We start from the raw sequence: 18,297 nt of genomic DNA on the forward strand, positions 1-18,297 counted from the left end.
TTTCATTTAAAAAAATGTTTATTCAGTTCCAATCTGTGGAAAAAAAATGAAGCATTTAGAACTGGTTCTGAGTTATAGCCCTCTAATGCTGCTAGTAAGTGAGGACCACCATCATTGGATTTTTACTTGTCATCAGCACAATTTTGTAGTCATGGGCTAGTGGACAAGCGTGAATTTTGAAGGCTGATATACGTGTTTTGTTTATGTTGTCGTCCCAACATACAAATGATGTTTTTGATGCTGAAGAATTTGTTTTGTTTAGTTGTATAGACAATGTCATATTTTATAGGCTTTGTTTGTTTCAAATATTGATTATATATGGTTTGTTTTGGATTTTTATATAGAAACAGATTTCTGTGAGAGATAAAATTTTATTGATTTTAAAAGAATTTGTTTTAAGTAACTTTTTCATTTCCGAAAAATATTTTCTATGTTAACGGTACCCACGGTTGTTCAAGTATCGTTTCACATACTTGGTTATGATGTTTTGTTGAAACTGCTACACAAAATGTTATCATGGTTCTTGTTTGTGTAGTCTTCATATGTCGCTGGGCAGTCGGGTAGCCCAGTGGTCAAAGTGGTCGCTTGTCACGCTGAAGACCCGGGTTCGATTCCCGACATGGGTACAATGTGTGAAGCCCATTTCTGGTGTCCCCCGGCATGATATTGGTGGAATATTGCTAAAAGCAGCGTAAAACCATACTCACTCGCTCACTTCACATGGTGCCTGATTGTTCTTCACCTTTTACCATCATGTTACCAGTAAGCATCAGTACAGATGAGGCAGCGGTAGGGTTACTAGACTCATGGTTAAAGCATTTTTGTAAAGACTTGTCCAGAGGACTAGTGGAAACACATTATTTCTCTAGTCTTCAGAGTTTGTACCTAGTCCTGCTAAAACAAGACAAAAATGTACATTATGTTTTCATTTTGTCAGTTTTATTCAGTTCCAACTGATAGAAAATTAATGTTTTGAGAACTGGTTCAGAATCATAGCCCTCAAATGGTACTAGTCAACATGAGGACAACCATCTTTCGATTTTTACTTGTCCTCAGCCGGGGCACGGGTGGCCCACTCGTCTAAGGCGCCACGATTCGCTGTGCAGAGTTGCATCCCTTGGGCAAGCCAGAAACCAATGATTGTGGGTTCAAATCCCAGTTCGCCCAGATTATGTTTCTAGGTTTGTCAGCACCATACCCATGCTCGTGGGTTTCACCGAAGTGGTAAACGTCTGAGACCTGCATCACTTCGGGCTTTCCTCCTACATTAAGCTGACACGCTGTGATATAACTGGAATATTGGAACACTTGTCCTCATCACAATTTAGCAGTGCTGGGATTAGCAAGCTGACTTAGCGTGAATAAGAGTAGACATCCTGAAACTCAATCACTGGCTTGATAACTGTGTTAGAACCTAGTCTGGAGCATGGCTCCTAATTGTAACAATGAAGTTGTTCATCCATATATCTTATCCTTACTTATCCTGAAACTGATAGGTTTATTTGCTTATTTTTAAATACAGGACCAATGATGAAGGCCTTGAGGCCTGGTGGTTCACTTGTGTCCAGTCCAAGTCTCAAAGTTTCAATTTTTACCAAGTAGCCATATGGCTACATGTATTTTTTCCAGGTAGCCAGTGGTAAAATCAAGAAGTCAAGCCAATATTGTAGGTAGCCAAAAGCATTTGAAATGATCTTTTATCAAATAACTATTATATGTACAAGTCATAGCACTAGTCTTGGAATTGTATATTTATAGTGGAAACTGTACTTGAGTTTCGTTATTTGTGACTCAAACAATGATGCAATTTATGTTACAAGATTATATTGGTATATCCTTGCTCATCCAATAAACTATCAACAAAAGTAAAATACTAATTACAGTCAAGTCTCGTTAATCCGACATTCGTTAATCCGACAATCGGCTTCATCCGACACACATAATGGGAACCGATTAAATCAGTGCTATATAGACCTGTTAATCCAAAGGTCTCGCACTCCGGACTCTGACACACCTAATTTGCAATGAATTGCTGAAATCACTCATTAATCAGTCTTGTTAATCCGACACAGTGATCAGCGTACTCCATGGTCATCTGCCCGCGAGTACACAACCTGTGTTTTGATGCGAGACGAGTCGGCAAGTAGCTGCATATTTCAACGGCTGCAGAGATAAACTTGCTTAACAATAAACAATTACTGCCTTAAATAAACAAAAAAGGATTAATTACTTGCCTATATTACCTAAATCTCATTAAAATCTGATACAAGTTCTCGCTACTGCTGAGGACATCCCATTACAGGTCACGTCAGAACGACCTTTCGCGAACTTTGACCGACCAATGAAATTACTAGCAGGAAGTCGACATTAGCCACTAAGGAAGCAGCTTTCTTAAGCATTGCGGCACTAGTTTCAAATTGGCAACTTCCATTCCAGATTATGCTTAAAAAAGTATTTTGAATGTGTTAAACTTCAGAGGTTGCATGATTAGAAACCATATTCCGCTAACAATGTAACACAACAATATGAATATTTCCTTTTTTCCTTTTTTTAATTATGTGTTCGTATTGTTATCTATCATGTAGTTGTCCAGTTTTCGATCACAAACGTTGATACTACCTAATTTCGTTTATCCGACATACTCTTAATCCGACATAATCATATGCAAACAACAATGTCGGATTAATAGGACTTGACTGTACATTAATATTTATGTTGACTTCAGGAAGAATTATTTGTGAGTACAATTAGTAACAGACGTGTCTTCCAAGATCAACTGTTGTTTATTTTTGTGTCTACATATGTGTAGCAATAGAATTTAGTCGCCACAAGATATTGAGTAGTAGTGAGTGAGTGAGTTGGGTTTAACGCCTCTTTTAACAGTATTACAGTTATATCACAGCGTGTCAGCTTAATGTGGGAGGAAAGCCCGAAGTGATGCAGTTCTCAGACATTTACCACTTCGGTGAAACCCCCGAGCACGGGTATGGTTCTGACAAACCTAGAAACATAATCGGAGCGAACTGGGGTTCGAACTCACATGATCACAAGTAAAATAATAGGGTAAAGTGCACTAAGATATGAACTGATATAAGCTGAATGGATTCAGAGTGAGTGAGTGAGTGAGTGAGTATGGTTTTACGCCGCTCTTAGCAATATTCCAGCAATATCACGACGGGGGACACCAGAAATGGGCTTCACACATTGAACCAATGTTGGGAATGGAACCCCGGTCTTCAGCGTGACGAGCGAACCCTTTAACCACTAGGCTACCCGACCGCCCCGAATGTATTCAGAACAATATAAGTCAGGGATATTTTTTATAAAACACTGTGCTCATTCTTCACTAAAAAAAATACAGTAAACTGCATTTGATGTTGGAGGAAAGTCTGAAGTGATGCTGGTCTACTTTGTTGATGCATATCATTGTATCCTAATTGCGTAGATCGATGCTCATGATGTCAATCACTGGATTGTCTGGTCCAGACTCGATTATTTACAGACTGGCGTCATATAGCTGGAATATTGCTGAGTGCGGTGTAAAACAACAAACTGTTTGACCAGGCCTCGGTTATTAAGTACTTAAGACAGAAATATCATGTTATGTAATGCTCAGTGCTAATGTACTGTTGCAAGCCCATGACTCAGATAATCTTTGACCCGATTCCTTGACCTCACACTGGGTATCGGAGCTACAGGTGCTTTATTGGATTATACAAATAGTTTGTCTAAAAAGATGGACCTCTTGGGGGATCATAATAAAAGTTGGAGCACTGAAATGAGAGATTCTTTGTGAAAATTGATATGTAATCTAAGTACTGTTAATGGTCATAATCCTGTTTGTAGTTATTTATTAGTTGAACCAAGTATATTTTTATGTCCGTAGCTAATGCTGTAAGGATTAACCAAAGATTAAATAAATCTGTATGTGCTGTTACCATGGTTACATGTAAAGAATGTCGTGTCGTGTCGTGTCGTGTCGTGTCGTATGGCCATATATTGTTACAAAACATTCATGTTCTTTGAAGGAGCATACATTATTTGGTATAAATATAAATTGTACAATACTATCCCCATGACTTCTCAAGTCACTGGTACTCACCTTGTGGATTCACACCAGATTCCGGGCTAGAATTGGTCTTCAGCAACCCATGCTTGTCGTAGGACGCGATTAATGGGATCAGGTGGTCAGGCTCACTGACTTGGTAGATGCATATCATTGTATCCCAATTGCATAGATCGATGCGCATGATGTCTATCACTGGATTGTCCGGTCCAGATTCGATTATTTACAGACCAACGTCATATATAATATTGCCGAGTGCGATGTTAAAAAAAAAAGAAATGCACCAGAATTGTTCACAGGCTCCTCACACTGCTTGTAAGAGGTGACTAGAAATGAGACGGTGATCTGTTCGTAATAAAGTCTGGACGATTGACATCATGATTGATGCATGCAACTGACATACCTTGACATGTATTCAACGAAGTCCGCCTGACCTCCGGATTCATGTAGTCGCCTCTTGCGACAAGCATGTTGCTCAGGGGACCTAATCTAACCCAGAATCCCCATGGATGTATGTGGATTCCATTGCAGGAGTATTCAGATTCCTGTGCTTATAAGAGGTGACAAGGAGTAGTATCGGGGACTTATAATGACAGCCCAGTCTGTGAGTTTAGCCACTAATCTGAAGACCAAGTCCAGTAAAATTCTGTTCGGTCCAGTAAGATCAGCTGACAATAGTCCGTATGACACTAACACTAAGAAGTACAAGAAATGATGCTAAGTGCCAAGTTGGGGCTAGAAGACTGGCACAGTCTGCAGCTTGCAGGTGTTACTTGTGTGTCAGTGCATACACGTGTATGTGTGGCTGCTTGTACTAGTCCGGACTGATGCTGATTTATAGTGCTAGCCCCACTGAGATACCATACTGTAGGACTGCCTCTGTGGTCTTGTGGTAGAGCGTCCGCCCGGTGAGCGGAAGGTCTGGGTTCGATACCCGTCCCCATCATACCCCAAAAAGATGGTACTTGTTGTTACCCTGTCTGACCCTCCGTTCACAGGGCGTAGGCACTACAACTAAACCACAGAGGCGGTCACCATATGTTCAGGCCCATGCAGTAGAAAGAAAGTTATCCTATATATAAGTACATTATTCAGGAACTAGCTGCAGTTAAGGTTATATTCACTGTGCTGAGAAGGGTCGGTCGGTCGGGTAGCCAACGCCAACGCAATTAGGATACAATGATATGCATCAACAAAGTAGGCCAGCATCACTTCCGACTTTCCTCCAACATCAAATGCAGTTTACTGTATTTTTTTTAGTGAAGACTGAGCACAGTGTTTTATAAAAAATATCCCTGACTTATATTGTTCTGAATACATTCGGGGCGGTCGGGTAGCCTAGTGGTTAAAGCGTTCGCCCGTCACGCCGAAGACCCGGGTTCGAATCCCGACAAGGGTACAATGTGTGAAGCCCATTTCTGGTGTCCCCCGTCGTGATATTGCTGGAATATTGCTAAAAGCGGCGTAAAACCAAACTCACTCACTCACTCCATCACATGACCATGTTTGGATTCGAGATTCTCCCTGATTATCATCTTTGGTTTGTCAGCACCATACCCATCCTCGTGGGTTTCAAGAGGCAAACATCAATGACATGGCTTTCATCCCACATTGATCTGATACACTGGTGAAACCTAAAAGAGTGTCATAACATTGTGTCTGACCATTGATGTTTGTGATACTGCTTGACATACACGTGTCATGTGCACCAACAAGTTAAGATTTGCGTCGAATAATCGATGTAAGATGTAACATACCGTATTCGACGTAATAAGCGCCCGGGGCGCTCTCAAAATTAGAAATAGGGGGCTCTTATTAGAATATTATTTTGCTGAAAAAAAACATAGTTGAAAGATAAACTTCGTTGTTTATGCTGACAGCCTTAAATGTTTATGCACGACAGATATATTTTTCCAGATTTTAATTGCCCATAAATAAGGGTGCATATAACACACGTGTGCGTATTATACCGAATAAATAACTCTTGTGTACATTAATCAATGGGAAGGGATGCAAATTGGGCTTGTTCACTAGCCAATATATCAGCAAATATCGCCGTGGGCGCTTATTAGAGCTGGGCGCTTATTACGTCGAATACGGTAACTGAAAATTCTGCAGCTCTTTCAGCATTACTGAGAATATTTTCATGACATATATTTAAAAACTGTATTGTGACAGACTTTGTAGACACTAATCTGAATGCACTTGACTTTATGCTCCACTCACTCACTCACTCACTCACTCACTCACTCACTCACTCACTCACTCACTCACTCACTCACTCACAGTACTGTTTACAATAACATACAAGTAGAATAAAAGAAAGCAAATATTGTTTTTCGGCCCAGAGAAGGACCACCTTATCACTGCTTATAGCTTGAGTTTCTTGTAACCGCTTGAGTACGTACAATGAATACATGCGGGTAACACCCCTGTGTTCATATTCGGTTTGGACAAAGCATCATATCCTGTGTCACGTCATCTTTGCTTTGTGAGGAAAGCGTACAGCCGTGACCTAGTCAACCCGCCAGTGTTGTGGCGGAGCGTCTTGTGATTCCATAGGATACCAGAAATATAGGTTGCAGTGATCATTAACATTTTTGTATTTTGAGTCACTTCATCTACCTTGTAAGTGTAGTTCATCTTAATGGTTGCCTTTTCAAGTCATTGTAAATATTGTTGTATTGTAGTTTTGTTAACCGTGACCTTGCACAGTATGATTGGTATTGCAAATCGTACATTATTATGTTACTGTGACATTGTTGGGTGTTCATGGGAATTTTTTTGTGATGAATAACTGAATTATTACCTACATTGTTGAATACACTCTGTATATATTAATGTTTCAAGACAGGATGATAATGCATTTTCTCTTTACTTTGCAGAGACGGGGTGGAATCTCATTTGACAAGGCAGACAAAAATGCAATATACGTTCGGACACTTGGTAAGTTTATATTTTAGTCTTTTCTTTATATTTTTTTGTTTTATTCTCATTCTTATGGAAAGTTACATTATTATTTTGGCAAAACGTTGTGAAATCAAAGTTAATTGTTTTGACATCACGAGTGTGTTTACAGATGGTGTCAAAAGATTTACTGTGGAATCCTGTTGTTTTGAACTGGTGAGGACCAGAGACTTGACCTTATTACCCTTAGACCATGGTGATTCCAAGTTCCCGACAATGTAGTTCAACTGTAGATACTTGTTTCTGTGGGTTTGTTTTTCTGTGATTTTGCTTGTTTGTTGTTTTACGCCGCACTCAGCAATATTCCAGCTATATGACGGCGGTCCATCAACCAAGTCAACGAGTTTTCCTTTGAGAACGTAAAAGGCAACTAAAGGGATCGGGTGGTGAGGCTCGCTGACTTGGTTGATGCATGTCATCGATCCCATTTGCATGGATCGATACTCATGATATCAATCACTGGATTGTCTGGTCCAGACTCGATTATTTACAGACCGCCGTCATAAAGTTGGAATATTGCTGAATGCGGCGTTAAACAACAAACCAACCAAATCCTGCAATGAAACTGGAGAGGGAGGGGATGATAGTCATTTTAGATGCAAGTGTACACTGGGACAAGAATACCTAATTTTTCAATTAAATACACTTTCTCCAGAGCCTTAGGCCCCTTCTTCGAGGTGGTTTATCTGTTTTTATAATGACGGTGTTATAGAGTGATGATTGTTACATTGTGTATCTTTGTTACACATCATGTATATGTGTCTGTGTGTGGTGCTCATAACTTTGGCTGTATCATAAATGAAGGTCTACCTAAGGTATATAGTGTTGTATTGTGCTTATTGGAATAGTGACGATAAAACATTACATTCACATGAAGATGGTTATGTGGGGAGTTCATAAACATTACCCATCATCCAACACTGGCAACAGATAAAAAATGTCTTCAATTTCAGGTTAGTTCTTGACAATATTTGCGCTGAACTTTTATTGTTTTAGACGATGTTAAAACAACATTTTGCCTTAGAAGTCACCTTGCCAACTTAGCTGTCAATTTATTTTCAACCACATACCATGTAAGACAATATACAGTTGCGTGAATTCAAGGCTATGAGGAGCTATAGATTACTTTCCTTCGTGTTGAAAATAGAATGTACTCTACTGCAGCCGATAGCAACTGACGTCCATACTTTGCATGCATCTGTTAAATTACCAAATCATGAAGGACAATATCAGAACTTTGTCACTGGTAGTTTTGGTAATTTTGAAAATATAGGCTGCTTCTTTTGGCAGCTGTGATTAAACCATATATGAATGCATTACAGAATTACAGACCCTGTTTTATTTGTACCATGTGTCCCCATATTTCTTCACTTGACTTGCCTTTGCATGTGTTTTTGATGGGTGCCACATTTGTACCCTCCGTGAACATCTGGTATCATCACTATTTGATAGTGGTTCGTAAACATGTACTCATGACACATTTGGAGTCATACAATCGACTGATTTTAGCAAAGATTTCTTGTGGCTACGGAAAGGTTTTATAGCTTTTATTTACCTATGATGGTTACCCATGAATATCCGGGGTAGAATAGGTCTTCAGCAACCCATACTTGCAGTAAAAAGTGACTTTGCTTGTCGTAAAAGGCTACTAACGGGATCGGGTGGTCAGGCTCACTGACTTGATTGATGCATGTCATCGTGTCCCAGTTGAGTGGATCGATGCTCATTATGTCAATCACTGAATTGTTGGTCCAGACCTGATTATTTACAGACTGCGGTCATATAGGTGGAATATTGCTGAGTGCAGTGTTAAACAAGAAAGAAAGAAAGAAAGAAAGAAACAAACAAACAAACAAATATATGATGCTGCAACATGTCTCTGATTGTGTGTTGGGTTAACTGTCAAATAATACAAACTTCATACTGGTCATTCCGTAGCTGTTTTGTAAAAGTCTGAAAGAAAATATGTTTATTATTACGAATACGAAAATAAGTATAAACAGGTCTAAAACGGACCACTCCCTTTGCTGTCAGAAGTGCCATAATAGTCTTTGCATTTGAAGTGTCAGGAATTATCAGAGAGACTGACGTCAGAATATATTGATCTAACTCTACAAAGAAGATTCATATGTTGACACTGTCATCATGTTTACAGATAAACTACTGGGTTTTTTTAACCTGTGTTATTGTTTTAAGTTTTAGTCTGTAGTCATATAAGCATGTTATGACTACCACTAGGGAACAAATATCTTGTTTTGAAATTCAAAACTAAAGGATGATAATGTACATAATTGGTTCCCCATTGGGGTGCCAGGGTAGAATGTCTCACAAGCAGCCTATACTGGCTGTAAGAGATGACCTAATGGATCGGGCAGTCATGTTAGGTGACTTAATTAATTACATGTCATTTAATTCCAATTGTGTGGATCGAAGCTCATGTTGTCAATCACTAGATCATCCTGTCCAGAGTCCATTTTTGACAGACTGCTGCAATATGGCTTGAATATTTGTGACCCGTGAAGATCCGGGGTAGAATAGGTCTTCAGCAACCCATGCTTGCCATAAAAAGCGGCTATGCTTATCGTAAGAGGCAACTAACCGGATCAGGTGGTCAGACTCGCTGACTTCGTTGATGCATGTCATCGATCCCAATTGCGTGGATCGATGATCATGATATCAATCACTGGATTGTCTGGTCCGGACTTGATTATTTACAGACCGCCATCATATAGCTGGAATATTGCTGAGTGCGGCGGTAAACAGACAAACAAACAAAACCTTTGTACAATCCTGAGACATGTTATTGTTGGATCTCATTAAGTTGTCTGACCGCCTGCGGGGTCTAGTGGTAGAGCGTCCGCCCGGAGAGCGGAAGGTCCGGGGTTCAATCCCTGGCCTTGTCATACCAAAAGACGTTAAAAGATGGTACTTGTTACCGTGTCTGGCCCTCGGCATTAAGGGGCTAAAAACAAGGACTGGTCGGCTCGGAGTCAGTATACTGTGTCTGAGTGGGGTATTCATGTTAAACTGCGGCATGGTATCTCAGGGGGCTAGCACTATAAATCGGCATCAGTCCGGACTAGTTCAAGCAGCCACACACACACACACGTGCATGCACATCGCTATATAAGTGCAATAATCTTGGACGCGACGTTAAACCCCATTTCACCTCACATTAAGTTGTCTTGCGCAAAAATAACCAAACATTTCAATTTACTAGCCCTTACTTGTCTTTTCCTGAAGTATTGTTGACTTGTTCCAGGATCTGATGGAGTCAGAGACTAATAATGTGTTATTATTGGCTGATGTTACAAGATTGAAGGGACAGTCGGGTAGCCTAGTGGTTAAAGCGTTCGCTCGTCACGCCAAAGACCCAGGTTCGATTCCCGACATTGGTACAATGTGTGAAGCCCATTTCTGGTGTCCCCCGCAGTGATATTGCTGGAATATTGCTAAGAGCGGCGTAAAACCATACTCTCTTACTCACTACAAGATTGAAATTTTACTGGACTTCTAAAACTTGTGGCCAAATGGCAGACTTCAGTACATGCTGGAACCTGTAAGTTTTAAGTGAGCTCAAATCTCACGATATTTGTCAAGGAAGGTGGTAGTTTCACCAATAACTGTATTCACTGTAACAGAAATTGGACAAGGCCTCTTCTCTTATTATATCCATACACAATGTGTTATATTTGGTGTCAGTGCTCGAGTGGTTAGTAGTTCAAACATCATTTTCACTTATTTTTTTGAAATGTCAGTCAGTCACATCAAAGTTTTATTGCTAATGGAGGTAATTTTTCTCAAGTCGAACTTTCTTTGAACAAATACCAAGTATTTTAGTATCATGTAGCTCTAAATTACTATCTTGAATGAATGTGTCTTATGACACTTAATAGTATGATGGGTTACCGATTACATGAGACAGTATCAGCTGACACTAAGGCAGGTGTAGGTAAGGCCGACCTGATCTTTGATAGCAACATTGTTATTATTGAGCAGAGGTAGTGATCAGGCCTCAAAAGAACCTTTGAATGAGGTGACTTTACAGTTTCTGTATTGAATCATTTACATGTTCGTCTTTGAAATGTGCTTGCCTCTTGGCGCAGTGAGTCTTTTTCTTTCCATGTTTACATTTGACTTGGGATAATGATATTGGAAGGGAATGTTTGAAGGATTTACGATCTGGTCAAATTAAAAAGGCCAAGTTGTTTGATCTGTGTAAATTTGATAGGGTGAGTACCTTGGTGGATCATTCTGGTTACAGATTTGGTTTGAATAGGTTTTATAGAGATTATTGACATTAAAAATGGCTTGAAATATAGTGGCAGATAGTAGCAAAAATAGGATAATAGAGTCTGTTTTCTACATAGAAAATGATGATGATGATGATGATGATGATGAATAGGTTTTATAGAGATTATTGACATTAAAAATGGCTTGAAATATAGTGGTAGATAGTAGCAAAAATAGGATGATAGAGTCTGTTTTCTACATAGAAAATGATGATGATGATGAATAGGTTTTATAGAGATTATTGACATTAAAAATGGCTTGAAATATAGTGGTAGATAGTAGCAAAAATAGGATGATAGAGTCTGTTTTCTACATAGAAAATGATGATGATGATGATGAATAGGTTTTATAGAGATTATTGACATTAAAAATGGCTTGAAATATAGTGGTAGATAGTAGCAAAAATAGGATGATAGAGTCTGTTTTCTACATAGAAAATGATGATGATGATGATGATGATGATGGTGATGATGAGCAGCATTGAACACAAGCAGCTTTATACTCATTCCAAGAGAAACTGACCACTGATATCAAGATTTCATTCTGTATTTATTTTATGAAACTGATTTGTGAAAATGCTTTTAGCCCTGATATTTCTTGTGAACTCTATACTGTATTTCTTTTTGCGGGGTACAGATTTTTGGCCCCCATTATTCAGGTTGGTAGTTGAAAAATAAAAATAATTCCAATTTAAAAAAAAATCTTTTTTTTGTTTTCCTTACAATGTTAAGTAGGTTGAAAAAATCCAACAAAATGAATTGGCGGCATCAGTTTCATAAAACATCATTCAAATGTTTTTTTCATATGTTGCGCTTACACATAATTTTTCAGGATTTTTATAATAGTTTGTGAAATTGTTATAACATGCGTAAGGAGATTGTTTTTAGTAAATGTATCAACAAGAATACTCCAAATATCTTATTCGCATGTTGAATATGCTAATATTCTATGGGATTTTGAAGAGCGTTTGCTAACTTGAGCCAGGGAATGAAGTATATGGGCTCAGTATTACTCACAAAACTTCACAAGTTCTTGTGCAATTTATGAAAGAGTTGCAATTCCCCTGTAGCACCTTCTGTTGGTTGCCTATACACCTTGTTTATAGAGTGTGTTTAGTTGGCCCGTGACGTGAGAAGCACGATCACACAAGTCGACTTTCTGTCTGTGTGTCCTTACGCTGTGTCTTTGAAAAACATCTTTACTCTAGTCTTTTCTAGTGCAACTGTAATATGTGTTTGTTTCTTTGCAATAACAAAAAGATCGTTTGTTGTCAAGAAGTCTAAGAAAGTGACATAAAACAATTTCTTTGGTATAATTTTTTCCCTTCCCTCTATGCCTGTCCTACCATGCCAGAAGGATTTTGGGGACAACAACAAGCGTCATGTTGAAAGGAAATTGATGAAGTTAGATACACTTTGTAATGAAGACAATATTTGGTCAGGATTGGCATCAAACATACATCAATCAGCTGTGATTGGAAAAATGTTTCATCTCAAACGGCAACAGCGTCATTCTCACTGAAGAACACCATTGCCAGTTTTGTACATTCCGACCAACCTTTTAACGATGGGAGATAAGATTTACTTTGTTTTCTTAGCTTTATTACATAACGTTAAAAAAAATATCAGTTAACTCCCTTGCGTCATTAGTGCTCTCAATAGGATTTCCACTAATCCAGCAAGCATTGGGGATGAATGTTTAATGAAACCACATGTACAAGGCGTACTGTATGATAATTACCGTAGTTGTCGTAGAAAACTGTACTGACAAATGATGTAGTTTGTCTCTGTTACAGACCATACAGCTTGCATTTTATTAAACTATCATCCCTGTTCAATTCTCATCCCATTTTAAGCTTTTTAAAATATAATTTAAACATTAAAAGACTTGGTTCCTTTACAGAATTATTTTGATTAAACCTTGTACATAACTTATGTTCTTGGGTTATATGTTAGTCTTCATTGTAGTGGGTCAGTCAAAATTGATGGTTGCTTTGAAATATTTTGTCCATATACTAACATTATACCAATATGGAATGGAGCATTTCTGACCTGAGTTATCAAACAGGTTAATTAAACACATTTTCTAACAAAAAATATTGAAATGCATCCATAAAATTGTTTAGTTAAAGTTTTTATATATGAAAGTCTGTTATGATCTTTTACAGGATTAAGCAGAGAAATTCTGGTGTTCATATTTTTAAGAGAGTTGAATATCTCAACAATATGCTCAATGCCACATCCTTTGTGGTAAATGATGCTCATTTTGGAAGGAATACAGTACCCACCATCTGCTTGATAAGGGCTCTGAGGGGCTTCACTATAGAAGATAATTACCAGACCACCTTGTTTCAATTAGCACAAATTTGATATGCTTGTCCATGGCTTCTTGTAACAAGGCAGGATGCTTAGAGCTGGAGGTGCACTTTCAGAGGGATACTATGTCTAGCTGAGGTCTCCTGAACACTCCTACATTGCCGGTTTGTTGTCCCCCTGTCAACATTTGTGTATCGTTTATCAGCTATTAGCTCAGAGGGGTGTAAACACCAAGCAAAAATCTTTTCAGGCGACACTTGGAAAAGAAAACTTTCTCACTTGCTCAAAGTTGTATCTTCGATGACAATGTTGAATTATTGACCTTCGTAGCAACTTTGAAATGAAGGTATTATGGTGCAAGTTCTGCTGTTATTATTGGCGACCATGTGGCATTGATTTGTCATTAGTGTTGGTCTCTACACATGCTTTTAACCATGGGAATGGTCGCATCCCTGAACTTGGTGATACAATGAGGGGAGCCAGTTATTGGTGGGGTTTGAAAGATGTAAGTATGGATCATGTAAAGACTATTGATGCAATTGTGTCCCAGTGTTGTTTTGTTTCGATTACCAGGGTGTCATAGATGATTGTTGTTCCGATGACCCAGCGGAATTGTTCTCATCCAGCCTTCACCCATTGGAAGGTTTTGTTACTAATCTCAAAGATAATGACACTCTTTGTTATGGTAGCTGTTCTATCCTCCAGTTGTGTTTCCAAGGAGTAATCTAATCCTTCCCACAGTTTCATGACCACAGAGCATGGTTTAATCTGTACGTTTTAGTGCAGGTATATTGTTTCATAGTCCTCGTGCAGATTAAATTATGGTTTCAATCCATTTTTCATATCTACAATGTTTTTTGTCTCATCTTTTGCAAGATTTATGTAACTGCCCTCTCTAAAGAACGTCTATAACTGTTTTATGGAGTATATACCGGTAACTGTTTTATGATGTATATAACTGTTTTATGGTGTATATAACTGTTTTATGGTGTATATAACTGTTTTATGGTGTATTTAACTATCATGCTGGGCAATAATTGGGAGTTTCAATTGTTTTTCCTTTTCATAGTTATGCCACACAGCTTTTTATAACTTTTGTGTGTGTACATATATATATATATATATATATATATATATATATATATATATATATATATATTTTATTAACTTAATAATTCCAAATGATATACATGTATATATATATATAAATATATGGTTCAGAATCTCAAAATTTGTAATTAAATTCATAATTCATCAACAAATCAGATGAAGATGTTAGCTACCTTGGGTACTGTACATATTTAAGAATTAAATTAATATATTAATATAAATTAACACCTCTGTATGCCAGTGTATACTTGTGTGACAATTAACACTTGTATGCCAGTGCATACATAGAGATACTCAGTTATGGCCACTATATATAAATGTAAACATTATATTTTCATTGGGGGCTCTCGGTTGTTACCTCGTTGTGGGCTTTCATTTCATAATCCCCCCAATTCATATTCAAATTCAAACATGTTTTCAAATCCCTCTTCGCAGGCCAGCTACTGCCCCTGCTCACACAGCTCTTGTCAGGCCGGCTTGCCCCTACAAGCAGCTGCTTCCCCACGGTTGTCCAGGCCGGCTTGCCCCTGCTCACACAGCTCTTGTCAGGCCGGCTTGCCCCTACAAGCAGCTGCTTCCCCACGGTTGTCCAGGCCGGCTTGCCCCTGCAACCCACGGTTGTCCAGGCCGGCTTGCCCCTGCAACCCACGGTTGTCCAGGCCGGCTTGCCCCTGCAACCCACGGTTGTCCAGGCCGGCTTGCCCCTGCAACCCACGGTTGTCCAGGCCGGTTTGCCCCTGCAACCAAGCTCATAAAACATTAACCATTCGTAAGCAACAACCGAGCCAGCTCCCTATTCTTGTGCCAAATATAATAAATAATTTTAGTCTACTTGTTGTTTTGTTATTTCTGCACAAAATACACATTTGACATTTTGGGAAAGTCAGTTTTGTGTATCACGCCAGTTTGATAACGGTGTAAGAATCGACATCAAAATGTTGCTACATACGATAAACCAGAAGTTGTTATCCATAAAGATGTATGATATTCTTATTTACCTCCCACTTTCTAGAATGCCAATCAAATAGTCTTGAACACATTGCAAGTTCTTGAAATAATGATCTTTTTTTGTCAATACCATGGTAAGTCTGCCAGGTCCTACTGTGATGATTCTGTCAATAAAGTGTGACAAACACCAGGTGATTCAGGCTACCTACACAGTGGAACTGACAGTTTGCAGTTTGTTTGTAGCATGTTTTGTCCTTAAGGGTTTGTTCACCTCCTTGCTTCATGACGAAGCAGCTGTTGTGTCTCGTTCCATTTAAAATACTTGTGTGATAACACGGTACTTACTGAGAAATGACACAAACTTCAGTATCAGCTCCGAGTCCCAGCCCTGAACACTTGTTTGGAAATAGATATTTTTCTTTGGATTCTCATATTGTTTGAAAAAAGATATTTCCTGTTTTTATGAATGGTACTGAAAAAAAGTCTGTTATGTTACAAACAGGATGGGGATGTTGAAGTCGAAATTGTTTGACATATTGACAGCACTGTGCAGGATAGTTCTATATGATGTCATTAAAGCTTTGTTTTCGGAAATAACAGTACAGTTTTTGTTTTCAGCTGATGTTAAGATGAGGGCGAAGCCCGAGAAGACGGCGCCCCTTGGGAATGCCAAGTCGTCCATTCTGGAGTCAGAACACAGGGTGCTTGAGAGTAAGTATATCATGTGATAGTGTCTGTATATCCTTGTTGACACAGTGTGTTTTAGAATAAGTATACCATGTGATAGTGTCAGTATATCCTTGATGACAAAGTGTGCTTGAGAGTAATTATATCATGTGATAGTCTCTGTATATCCTTGGTGACAAAGTGTGCTTGAGAGTAAGTATATCATGTGATAGTGTCTGTATATCCTTGTTGACACAGTGTGTTTTAGAATAAGTATACCATGTGATAGTGTCAGTATATCCTTGATGACAAAGTGTGCTTGAGAGTAATTATATCATGTGATGGTCTCTGTATATCCTTCGTGACAAAGTGTGCTTGAGAGTAAGTATATCATGTGATAGTGTCTGTATATCCTTGTTGACACAGTGTGCTTGAGAATAAGTATATCATGTGATAGTGTCAGTATATCCTTGATTGCGCAGTGTGCTTGAGAGTAAGTATATCATGTGATAGTGTCAGTATATCCTTGGTGACACAGTGTGCTTGAGAATAAGTATATCATGTGATAGTCTGTATATCCTTGGTGACACAGTGTGCTTGAGAGTAAGTATATCATGTGATAGTGTCAGTATATCCTTGGGGACACAGTGTGCTTGAGAGTAAGTATATCATGTGATAGTGTCAGTATATCCTTGGGGACACAGTGTGCTTGAGAGTAAGTATATCATGTGATAGTCTCTGTATATCCTTGGTGACACAGTGTGCTTTAGAGTAATTATATCATTCGATAGTGTCAGTATATCCTTGGTGACACTGTGCTTGAGAATAAGTATATCATGTGATAGTGTCAGTATATCCTTGGTGACACTGTGCTTGAGAATAAGTATATCATGTGATAGTGTCAGTATATCCTTGGGGACACAGTGTGCTTGAGAATAAGTATATCATGTGATAGTGTCAGTATATTGTTGATGACACAACCTGCATGGTGTGTAATTATAACATGTGATATTATTGTCAGTATATTGTTTGACACTGGGTACTGTGTGTAAGTATATCATGTGAAATAGTTACTTTTATAAAAGACCAGGGCACTGGACACTGAGTATATCATGTGTGGTAGCTGGTATATTATCTTGACTGGAGTCAACTAAGGTTACTGAAGAGTAAGTATATTGTGTAAATCGGGTGTGAATGATTGGTTGAATCATGTAAAAGATTCACTGTATTTCAAACTTGACCTTGAATTCTGTCAGAATGAATTGAGAGAATTATGTTCTACTGTAATGTGATGCAATGTGTATGAAAGTATGTTGCACTTCTCTCAGTAGAAGTGATGCAATCTCATCAGAACCTAATGTCTTCTCCCAGAACTTACCTTACCCGAGTACAAGATGAGGTTTCGGTCTCGGTTCCTAAGTCTGCACAAGGTTCACCGTCGGCGCCGGCCAGTGCTGAAAGTGGTTGGACAGAACAAAGTCCTCCTGGACTCTCACTATGGCAACCAGGCACAGGTCAGTCTTCACATTTATCCTTCAGGTCTTACAAGCACAATGCAATCTTAGCGCCATGGCTATTGTAACTGCTACACTTTGATGTATACTACTCAAAAGAAGTTAAAGAACACCCGATTCTTTCATATTACTATAGTTAAGCTGTCATGCAACAAATTAACAACAGTATGAAAGAATTGTGTGTTCTTTACTTCTTTTAAGTGGTATATACACACTGGTCCAACCATTAGTGTGTATGGCAGTGCTGAACAGTTTATTCGACAGGTCACGTAGAAAGTTTATAATTATGACTGTTCAAATGTTTATTTCCCGAGCAGTAGTATTTAAGACTTTCTTGCAAACATCCTTTGATAGGTTTTGGGGTTAAGAAATTCTGGACCATTTCATAAAGCTTCTATACAATTCTTTGATGATTGGG

The 18,297-nt window shown here is 38.6% G+C and overlaps 1 protein-coding gene across 3 annotated transcripts in view; it reads left to right on the top strand.

Annotated features, from left to right (window-relative positions):
- The window catches only part of LOC124143327 (high affinity cAMP-specific 3',5'-cyclic phosphodiesterase 7A-like), a 94,873-nt gene that overhangs the window by 41,983 nt on the left and 34,593 nt on the right, over positions 1-18,297 (top strand). For all 3 annotated transcript variants that reach the window (XM_048400282.1, XM_048400284.1, XM_048400285.1), the window contains exons 2-4: positions 6,952-7,012; positions 16,318-16,410; positions 17,737-17,879. In XM_048400282.1, the coding sequence (XP_048256239.1) occupies positions 6,952-7,012; positions 16,318-16,410; positions 17,737-17,879 (297 nt within the window). The remainder of the gene's footprint in view (positions 1-6,951; positions 7,013-16,317; positions 16,411-17,736; positions 17,880-18,297) is intronic.

This window comes from Haliotis rufescens, unplaced genomic scaffold (assembly GCF_023055435.1).
Source record: "Haliotis rufescens isolate VD_foot unplaced genomic scaffold, xgHalRufe1.0.p SCAF_2, whole genome shotgun sequence".
Classification (NCBI taxonomy): domain Eukaryota; kingdom Metazoa; phylum Mollusca; class Gastropoda; order Lepetellida; family Haliotidae; genus Haliotis; species Haliotis rufescens.